This window comes from Antechinus flavipes, chromosome 1 (assembly GCF_016432865.1).
Source record: "Antechinus flavipes isolate AdamAnt ecotype Samford, QLD, Australia chromosome 1, AdamAnt_v2, whole genome shotgun sequence".
Lineage (NCBI taxonomy): Eukaryota > Metazoa > Chordata > Mammalia > Dasyuromorphia > Dasyuridae > Antechinus > Antechinus flavipes.
This window is the reverse complement of record NC_067398.1, coordinates 695,210,906-695,222,477: the sequence shown is the minus strand read 5'-3', so window position 1 is coordinate 695,222,477 and position 11,572 is coordinate 695,210,906. Positions and strand designations below refer to the sequence as shown.

Here is an 11,572-nt window from a genome sequence, read left to right as displayed (position 1 = left end):
ATAAAGCTAACCTTAAGGCACCAAAAACATGGCAGCTATAGCCCCTACCGTCCTAATCTCTTTATTCTTTCTCTTGCACCCCTCCTTTTCCCTCTCTGTCCTTAAGCTCCTTCACCTGTAAGTGTCTCCTCAGCGGGACTGATCATTATCTCTCCCATCCCCAACCCATCTCAGTTAACAGAGGAATCTTCCTAAGACCCAGGGTTAACCAGAGAAGGGCTCTGCTGCCCAAATCTGAGCCATTTCCCATTGCTTCTGCAAACTCCTTGCATTCAAAGCCTTCCACAAAGTGGTTCCGACTTTTCCAGCCTTATTTCATCTTCTTCTCCTTTTCTACTAGTGGATTAGTGGAGACAGAAGAGAATCAGTCAAGAAGACACGTGTACAGCAGCTTTTAACTCCAGAGACCATCCCCTCTTCTCCTGACTTGGTGCATTTATCTGAAACAGACTCCCTCTGTAGCCGTCTGTCCTGGGAGCCTTTCCGTCACACTTCGCTCAGGTGTTGGGCCTTCTCAGAGTACCTTGATCTTATTCACATCTTGCCTTGTATCAGGAGTATTTGTGTCTGTGAGGTTCCCCTCTCCCACGTTAATAGGAGATACTGAAAACAGACACTTTGTTCTTTTTCACCTTTGTGTGTAACAGTGACCAATACATAGCAGACATGAAATAACAGTTTTATTATTGAACTCAAAGGTTAAAACCTAGCCTTAGAAGGCTTTGACTATAAATTATATTTCAGAGGCAATAGTTTGATTGGAAATGTAACTGAATCTATATTAGTTGTGCTATAATGGGGTTCTGCTTTCCCTGTCACACATAGGGGGAACTCTCTCTGATTTGTTTTGGCTAGATTCAGCATTTCTGCTTCAGGGAGACAAGAAAAGTGTAAATGTATTTTACTGAAGATTCTACATGATTTAAGTAAAATGCATTTTTTGACATTTCAATGGATTATTTTGTCTATTTCCATTCTTATAGTTTAATTCTATACACAGAAAGATTTAAATAATAGGGAGTTTCAATAAGATCCAAGTCTATAATTGTCATTTCCAGGTATCATTTGACAGGTTCACATTTCAGCCAATGTATGTGTGATCTTGGAGCTTAGTATGATCTCACTATACACACTGGGTGGTGAGTAAAGTGAATTGGGTCATCCTGGATTGGGTCTAACAAGTTTTTTCACTGGGTTTGTGCTCTCTTCATATGACTAATTTTAATATAAAAATCCTGCAATTAATTTTACTTTTTTTAAAATTGGAAAAGTGTTACAGATCCCTTTTCTTCTTACCCCTATCCCACTTCTCCACCTTTCCTTCTTAATCTCCCACCCCTTTTCAGAAGAACTGAAGGTAAAACAACTGGGCTGCACAAGTGACAAACTGCCTCATAAATCAGTGACCTTCGGTAACATTAAAATTGATAATCTAAAAATAAATACTTCATATGTTTCTCTCCATTCTGTGACTTAAAATACAGCCGGTAAGAGTTGCTTCAAGGCCCCCAATCCAGGCTCCTCTAATGAGTCTCTTCAAATTTAGCCAAGCTAATCCTTGGACAAACATACTGGGCCAGAACCTAAGGCCATTCTAGCTTGGAAGGATTTGCCAGAACTTGTTCCCTACTAGCATAGTGTTTGAAATACAGGATCATTTCCATGCCATGATAATGACCTTGGAGAAAGATCTTAATAGAGAGAACTGATCATTATATTGCCTTTTTCTTTCCATTGTATAAAATCTATTCCAGAATTCTGGATTATAAAATCCTGCAACTAATGTTATTTTTTTTTAAACTGGAAAATGGTGTTATACAATAGTCAATGACATAGTAATCTAGTGTTTGATAAACCCCAAACCCCAGCTTCTAGAATAAGAAATATTTGACAAAATTTGCTGGGAAAATTGGAAAATAGTATGGCAGAAACTGGGTACTAACCCACATCTAACACCGTTGAGGGATCCTCAAACTTTTTAAATAGGGGACCAGTTCACTGTCCCTCAGACTGTTGGAGGGCCGGACTACAGTAAAAACAAAAACTTTGTTTTGTGGGCCTTTAAATAAAGAAACTGATAAACAGTTAAAGGATATGAACATGTAATATTCAGATAAATTAAGACCATTTCTAGTTATATGAAACAATACTCTAAATCACTATTGATCAGAGAAATGTAAATTAAGACAACTCTGAGGTACCCCTACACACCTCTCAGATTGGCTAAGATGACAGGCAAAGATGATAAATGATGGAGGAGATGTGGGAAAACTGGGACACTAATACATTGTTAATGGAGTAGTAACTGATCCAACCATTCTGGAGAACAATATGGCACTATGCCCAAAGGACTATAAAACTGTGCATATTCTTAGATCTAGCAGTGCCATTACTGAGTCTGTAACAAAGAGATCATAAAAAAGGGAAAAGAACCCCTACATGCAAAAATGTTTGTGGCAGCCCTTTTTGTAGTGGCCAGAAACTGGAAACCGAGTGGATGTCCATCATGGGAGAATGGCTCAATAAGTTGTGGTATATGAATGTTATGGAATATTATTGTTCTGTAAGAAACGATCAGCAGGATGATTTCAGAAAAGTCTGAAAAGATTTTCATGAACAAATGCTGAGTGAAGTGAGAATAACCAAGAAAACATTGTACACGGCAACAGCAAGATCATACGATGATCAACTCTGATGGACGTGACTCTTTTCAACAATGAGATGATTCTGACCAGTTCCAATGATCTTGTGATGAAGAGAGCCATCTGCACCCAAAGAGGACTATAGGAACTGAGTGTGGATCACAACATAGCATTCTCATTCTTTTTGCTGTTTGCTTTTTGTTTCCTTTCTCATTTTCTTTCCTTTTTGATTTGATTTTTCCTGTTCAGTACAATTGTGAAAATATCTTTAGAAGAATGCACGTGTTTGAATATATATTAGATTACTTGCTGATTAATGGAGGGGATGGGGGAAAGGAAGAAAAAAATTTGAAAGACAAGATTTTGTAAGGGTGAATGCTGAAAACTATCTTTGCATATATTTTGAAAATAAAAAGCTAGGGGGAAAAAGTAAATAAAAAAAGAAAAGAAAAGAATGTTACAGATCCCTTTTCTTTTTAGCTCCACCCCTCCATCTTCACTTTTCCTTCTTAATCACCCACCCCTTTTCAGAAGAATTGAAGGTAACACAGCTGGGCTATACAATAAAGTGATATACTACTGCATAAACCAGTGAGCTTCCATAACATTAATTAAAATTGATAATAAAGAAATAAATTTTTATTTAAATAATACAGAAACATTTCTTTAAATACATAGTAGTTGTAAATATATGTATTTAAATAATTAACATATTTATTTAAATTCATAGTAAGTGTAAGTAAATGTATTTATTTAAATAGATAATATATAAATATCTTTATTTAAATATATGGTATATAAAAAGATGATTTAAATACAGTATATTATAATATATATAACACATACATATATATTTATAATATATATATTATACATAACACACATATGTATATTTTATATACATATATATACTATATATAATTACATATAAATATATATTTATTTTTTGGTCTAGGCCCATGACTTAATTGACGTAGGGGACTTTCAATGAGAAGGCCCTCTATTCCAATGCACACCAGCAATTATTCTTCAGTTTTAGTCTTGGAGAGTTGCCTTTGCAGGGTTCCACAGCTATAACAAGTCCGGAATTGGAATTTGAAGCTAGGTCTCTCTAACTCCAACTCTGGTACTGTACCCACTGTACCACATGACTTCTCCAAATACCTTTATTGGGCAGCTCCTCTGTGTAATGTAATGTCTTCAGCCAGGGGCAGGAGACTCTAACTCAGGGAAGCAGTAAGGGAGGGAAAGGGTTAGACTAGATGGGCTGTAAGGTCTCTTCCAACTCCATGATTCTCTTTTGCCCTAATCAGGTCAACTGCCAAATCAACTGGCCAGTACCTCCCAATGGAAGCAAGAGCTACAATTTTTAAGGGAAAATATGGATGATTTAACTTCCTATGCTTCTAATGGTGGGTATTGATTTCCCTCCACAGTTCCACATGCCTATGTCATGCCAAATGATTCTACCAACCTAGAGAGGAAAATGGCAAGTTCTCAGGGGAGTCTGCTGTGGAAATACTTTAAGATCTCCAACAGAGGGCACACATGAGCAGAAAAACCCAAACCCCAACAAGAACGCTGTAGGTCTCTTAAATGTCATTCTGGCACTCTATTTTACTTTTTAATCTCTTTGCCAGAATGTGCTGGAACTAAACTCTAAATGAAGTTAAGTTTTGTATTTTTTTAAAGCCTTGAGATGGGGATGGGGTCAAGGATTAGAAAAACACAGATAATTTGAAATGACCCCTTTCCATCATCTCCAGACATGACATCCTACCCCCTCCTGGACTGTGTGCAGTATGTGAAATGGCTTTTACAGGGAAAAGGGAAAGGGAGGAGAGGCTGGAGCTGGGGGCAGAGGCATTGTACCGTTTCCTTCCTGGGCTGCTATGAATTGTCTGTCACCAAAAAAATATGGAGTTGGCAAAGGCCGTCTCGGGTTGATAATCCCGATCGAGCTGTCACCACAAAGAAGGATTTAAAAAGTATAACAGACCAAATTTTAGGAGTGTTAATCATTAGGGTGCCGTCTTCCTGGCTCCCTCAGGCTAAACACGCCTTTATTCCAAAGAAGAGAAATGAGGTGAACACCTGGAACCCTTTGCAGAAACAAGCCCTTGATTTACACTCGGCTCGTAGGTCACTAACTCTGGCCGAAGGCCCGACACAAAACCCAGTTTTCAAGGTGCACTTTTATTTTGTTTTCAACAAGATGGCTGTGGCCCGTCACCCATTTCAAATTCAACTCAAAACAGTTCTGGAAACATTTCCGAAATCTGAGCAATGAGGTTACCAGAAAGGGCTATCGTGTCGGTGAAAGGCAGCCAAGAGGTTTGATAATTGCAGTTCCCATTTTGAGCTAAGAGCTCTATGTATATTAGACAAACTGATTGGGGGCTTCTCTGGGATTTCAGTGACTTGGCATTTTATTCCCTCTCTGAGAAGCCCAAAGACAGAAGGCAAAAAGCCGGAGGAGACCAAAGGATTGCTTGCTATTTTCTTGGGCCCAATTGGGTTCCCCCCATCTTTACGCCTTGTACTAGAGACCCAGATACTGCTACGCTGTCTGAAAATATAAAGTATATTATTTTGGAATGAGCCTGAAGATTTACAACAAATATCACATAATATTATTTTAACTCCTTGAAATAAGAAGACAGCCTTTAAAGTTGGATTGCTTCCTGATCCAGCAGAGAAAGCAAGGGGAGCAGTGGCCTTTTGAAAGGTACAGTTCCTACGCTGCGTCCCACACAACTGTTGGCAGCTCTGAGTCTCAGAAGTAGGAAATCTGTTAATGCAGAAGCAGTTTTGACAGGCTATTGCCCATTTCTTCTCCTTCCTCCCCCAAGGAAGACAATTTTCCAGAATGTGTAAATATTGTTACCAAATGCACAGCGAGGCTATCCATCCCCAAGGGAAAAAATGTCATGAGCTCTTCTAAAAGAGTCATCCATAAAGGACCCGACTTAGAGGTTCTGAATGTTCCAATCAAATCACCCTCTGCAAAGTCACCAAACCCAAGCTCTTCTCTGGGTTAGTGCGTGACTAAAGCTACAGGAAAACGAGAGCCAGGCATGTAGCCGCTTCCATTTTTCCATTTTCCTGGAGTGGTGATTTCCTGCTTCAGTTGGTGAAATACTGTTGGAGCTCCATCATGGCGCCTCTGCAGCCTTTTTCTAAGCCGAAGGAATATGGCTAGCACTAATCAGATTAGAACTTCTCTACGAGAGGACATGTCATTGACTTTTTCTCTTAAATAATGAAGAGGATGTTTTTCCGAGACAGTAGGAGGTTAAATGAAAACAAAACATTCACTGGGCTGGGTGTTCACTGACTATTCTTTTTTGGGAGAAAATTTTGTTTGTAGGAAAGGGAATAGGGATGGCTTATTGAATAACACCCTGAAATCTTATTGTATGTTATAATAAACATACAATAGAATAGAATTAATGTATCTATTATCATTATATGAGCATATCCCATACATACATTTACAAAAATACATAATGAGTTCTTTAATAGTGTGTGTGTGTGCATGTGACGGCCCCGTTCCAGGGAGTTCCCTGATGGAGCAGATGAGCTCACAGGATGGGGAACTTTAGCGTGAAGCTTCAGTATGTCTTTTTATGCAGGGAGGAGACAAGCTCGCTGGCTCAAGCGTGGATGCACTAGAGCTGAAACGGGCTTTGCTGGGCCAGAGTGTTGTGGAAGGAGCCACCCTTTGGGCCTGCTCATCAAAAGGCAGCTTCACAGAGAACATGGCTCTTTGCTGTTCTTGGAGAAGAGTCTAAACTGATGGCAAGCTTGATTAGCCAGGGAGTGGATGGCTGCCTTGAGACCGAGGCACATGGGGGCACTCTCAACGTAGTCCCAGGAGGAGCTTCCGAGATGCCGAGGGCCTGGACCAGTGCTGGGAGCCAGGAGCCTCTCGAAGCTTGGAGCCAGGAGAGGAAAACAAGAGAAGGGGGGCTGCTAGCCAGTGCTAGCTTCTTGGAGAGACGAGAATCACGGGAAGCGATTCCCAACCATTTTGTATATGTCTTATATTTACTTCTCTCCTGGAATATAAGAACAGGGACTGTCTTGTTTTAAAATTTTTATCTGAGGCACCTAGAGCAGTGACTGGCCACATAGTAGGTATTTAAAATGTGCTCATTGACTGATTGGAAACTACCCTTCTGGAGAGGAGAGCAGAGCTCTAAATCTGTGATTCTACGATCTTCCCTCAACCATCTAAGTAAGTGAACTTTCCCCTAAAACGTCCACACTGAGCAAAGAAGAGGTCAAATGAGCATAGTCAGATCCTACACAGAGAGACAGGGTCCCAAACAAAGGTTTATCATGTTTCCTCAAAGCTTAACATATGCACAAATACCTTTTTTTTTTGGTGGGGGGGCGGAGAATGGAAATCTGGGTCTATGATTTCACTTGAAGTTCCCCATAAGAAAATTTCCTTCAACAATGTCTTTATCTTATATGTGTATAATTGTTTGCATTTGTCTCCACTAGATTGTGAGCTCCTTGAGGGGAGGATTATATTTTTATCTACCTTTGTATTCCTGAGACAATACCCAGAACATAGCAGATTCTTAATAAATGCTTGTTGATCTCTCTATATACACCTACATATCCATCTGCCCATAACATCTGGTACATAGTAGGTTCATAATAAATGCTTGCCTATCCATCCATCCATCTCTATCTATACATCCAACATGGGTCATTAAAATATTAAGTATACACACACGATTCTTATTCAGTGGCTCAAGGTTCTGTGACTTTGCTGATGTGGGTCACTTCCCTCTTCCCCGATTCATAGACTGTGGCCCCACTAACACTTGGCATTCTCACAATCACAACCAATCAAACTAGAACTAAGCTGGCGATGAGCCCCTACTAATTTAGACTGCTCTGTCATGGGGCCTGTAACGAAAGCCTTTCTAGATGATCTTGCCAGAGGTTGCCTTACACTGGCGCAATCCTTGGGAACTTAGCTCATCTGTCATGTCAAGGCAGCAGTGTATACGTGGATGTCTACTGAATATATGCATATGCTGTGTGTATACAAAGGCACAAAGTTCACTAAGTTGAAGGTTTATGATTATCATACACCATTTACATATGTATATCAGTTTTTACCCTGAGAAGTTTCCACTTCACAAAATATTTTCTGTCCTAGTGTGATTAATAATTTACCTGTTGCGTTATAGCCATAGAATAGTAATCAACATTGTATGAAACAACTAGTTAGGTAAAAATTCTCATGAAACAAAAGATGGCTTTTCCATGCATTATTTTACTGGAAGAAAATTTATTCATTAAAAAAAATTCCAGTAAGATATATCCCTGTTGTAGTGTCTATAGCTTCAAGCCATGGTTCTTTGTTTTTATAAATCTCATCCCCTCCTGCCATCGTTGCTATCAGAATTACTCATCATCAAGATGCTTCCACTTTCTTAAATCCAAATTTAAATATAGTTTTCTGGTTTCTGTATTAGAGAAAACAGACCTCAAAACCATACTTGAAATAGTACTTCTTACAAGGCAGAAATTCTTCTTGCTCACTAAGATAACTCTGACACAAAAATCCTTGGACATGGAGAATCTGTGGCAGTCTTATTCTATGACTGTGGTCAAGTCCCATTATTAATCTGAGCAATAGTGTTCTCACCTGTAAAATAGGGATAATAATATTCTAATCACTATCCCACAAGCCTGAAAATGTATGCAAATATTTTTAATGCTATATATAAAGTGTCACCAGCACTCACTGGTATATATATTTCTGTGCGTGGCCAACATTTTAATAGACATTACTTCAGTTATGGATTTAATTCAAGTGCTGACTTGACATTGACCCAATCCTAAAGTACGATGACATTACAGGCCAAGAACTGGGTCTAACATCAGTCCAACCTGCCACTCATTTTCTAGATGAGAAAATGCGATTAAAGAACTTCCCCCAGGTCATAGAAGAAGTAGCAGATATAGCATTTGAACTCGGTTTTTTCTAATCCTTTAGTAATTTCTTCCAATTTTTGCTTTAATAATTCTTAAGCACTAAAATCACTCAATGTGCACATGCTCAAAACTACAGACAAAAGCTGAAGCAGACATGAAAAATTAAATGTGAGATCAGAAAATGATGAGTCCTTTCCCTTGAAGGTCCCAAAATCTAGATGAGAAAAAACCCAAAGTACAGACAGTTTCAAATTATCTTGACCAAATGAGGGGGCAGTTGGGTTTGGAGTAACATCCTGTACTCCTAAATCCCATTTATGACCATTTGTGTACAAGATGATGTTGACTTTGATAACAGCTATGTCCCTAAAAGAAATAGTTCCTGAGGCCTCTTTCCTAGAGAACACTTTTGCTATAGCAAGACAAACACGAGATAGGAACAACTATGTCCTTAAAAGTAATAGTTCCCGAGGCCTCTTTCCTAGAGAACACTTTAGCTATAGGAGGACACACATGAATTAGGAAGTCAGAAGACCTGGTTTTAAATCTTGGTCTTTGTGACTTATGTGACTTCGGGGTGGTCATTCCACCTCTGCCTGCCTTGGTTTCTTCATTTCTAAGATTAGGAGGCTGGACTAAATGATCTTTGATAGCTCTAGACTATGATTTCATACAATGCTCCTTAAATTTCCATTCATACTACAGTTTGAAAAACTACTATAAAAATGATACATCTTGACACGAGTACCTATTGTCATTTAAAAAAGAAACAGTCATGGTACGTGCAACAAGTTTTATTGGTCTTTAAGTTACATGAACAGAACAAAGCTATTAACACATTAAAAGCAATTTTTTAATTTATATTTAACAGAAGAAAGAGAAACTCTGAAGTAAACTGAAGGAACTGATGAATCTCAGATAAATGTTTCTTCAAAACAAGAGAGAAAAGTTCTTAAAAGATTCCTCTAAAGTTAAAAAAAGATTAAGAAAAACATTAAGACTTTGGGGTTATTATGCTTTTTTTTTTTTAATAGAACTGTTACATGTTTCTTAACGGGCACATGTTTAAATATCCAGGTTGTAAAACTTAGTCACCTGTCCAAAAAAATCAGAAGACACCACTAATGTTTAAACAGAAAAAAAATGCCTATTCTTTTAAATAAAAAATTGAACAAAATTCCAAATTTAAGCCCTATATTCAAGATGACTTTCCATGAAAAATCATCAGGAAAAAGCTAATTTGTAACCAACATAGTCTATAAAAGTAACATTGTCTTCAGGTAAAAAAACAAAAAAAACAAACAAACAAACAAACAAAAAACCAAACACCACGGGGAAAAGATTATGGCTAATACCCATTATCACCCCAATAAGATCACACATGAACTCATAGGATCAGTCGGTCCTCGCCTCCCTCCTGAATTACCTGACCAATGGAGGTTTGGCTTTGCTGTTTCAGAAAGCATTGTTTCTTACACTCCATCAATTGTTCAAAGTCACGCCACATTTTAGCTTGCTTCATATTGGGACCATGACTTTCTCGTACAGTTTTTTGTTTTTCCCGAAGTTTCTGTTACAAAATATCAAGGACAAGTGAATCTAAGTAGCAGGACAACTTTTAGTCACAAAAAGTAAATATACTGAATTTCACACGTTTTACTTCTAGGGCTAAACTCTACCCAAGCTGTCCCTGGAATTCATCAAAACTGAGATCACTGAAATAAGTAAAAGAAATTCAATCATAATGAGATATCATGAATTTAAAAATTCAAGTGTTGACAGAAAATATAGCTTGCAGAATAACACAAGTGAACTTCTGTGGTTTAGCTTAAAATATTCAATGTGAGCCCAGAAAATGAAAATTCTCCCAAAAACTTTTCCTAGAAAAAGAGAAAAGGTCTAATAATGGTCAACAATAGGAAATATGTAGATAAGCGAAAAACCTGATGTGTACTGCTTTTGTTATCAAGGACTGGAATAACTTAAAAATGTGCCAGGAGCAGTTTATTACTGGTTACTTAATAACAGTTTATGGAGTTGTATTATGAACAAAGAATACAAAACATATATGTGACAATAATAGTTTCATTATTGTGTTTAGTTAAGAGAAATATGGGAAGGTAGAAAATGGGTCGACTCTAAAATGGTCAGTGATGCAGACACAGAAACCAAAGAAAGGTACTATAATATATAGAGAAAGAGAAGAGCGAGCAGAGAAACAAAAGGGAACCTACATTTATAAAGTATTTACGAAATAAATATATCCTAAAAGAGTAAAAATGCTTTCAGAAACTGCCTCTCCCAACCAAAAATCACTCTTCATAGGAGAATGGTTAATTCTATTAACCTATTATAGCCTATTATAAACCTCAGCAGAACATAGGATTTCAGATAATGAGATGGTCACAGAAAAATAAGATAGTCAAAATCTATATACAAAATTCTTTGGATTCCTACACTGTTAAAATTTTTTAAAGCTATGTTGAAATTTTGCAACTATATGTACAAAACAAACTATCTTCTCTTAGTACTGCCCAGTGGACCAAATGAATTAAAAGCTAAATTTGGCCCACAGCCACAGTTATTATAAACAGCAAAAAGAAAGAATTAAGAAGATATGATTTGAATGTATTCCATAAGCCACTGTATAATAACTAGTACATATACTTATTGTGTAAGTGGTTGTTACTAATAAAACTACTTAAACTTTCTATTTTTGTGCTAGTTAACCACAGTTTTAAGCGATTCAAACAAAAACATAAGTTTAAGATGCTACTGCTTCAATTACAACCTTTCTTAGGTTATTTTAATATTTAAGTACATGGATATGCTGAAGTCAGCTCATGAGAGCTGACTGCTAAACATTTAATGTGAACAACACAATTCTACAAGTCAATCCTTCATATACTGTTTTGTTCATCTCCAGACTAAAACAATGTTAGTGGGGTTTATTTAACTTAGCAGTG

General features: G+C 37.5%; 1 protein-coding gene across 1 annotated transcript in view; it reads right to left on the bottom strand.

The window, feature by feature from the left end:
• Positions 1-9,384: 9,384 nt before the first annotated feature.
• IFT81 (intraflagellar transport 81) overlaps positions 9,385-11,572 on the bottom strand; it is a 72,913-nt gene continuing 70,725 nt past the window's right edge. The window contains exons 20-21 of the mRNA XM_051972761.1: positions 10,033-10,176; positions 9,385-9,571 (exon numbers count right to left, since the gene is read on the bottom strand). Of these exons, the coding sequence (XP_051828721.1) occupies positions 9,521-9,571; positions 10,033-10,176 (195 nt within the window). The 3' untranslated portion in view covers positions 9,385-9,520. The remainder of the gene's footprint in view (positions 9,572-10,032; positions 10,177-11,572) is intronic.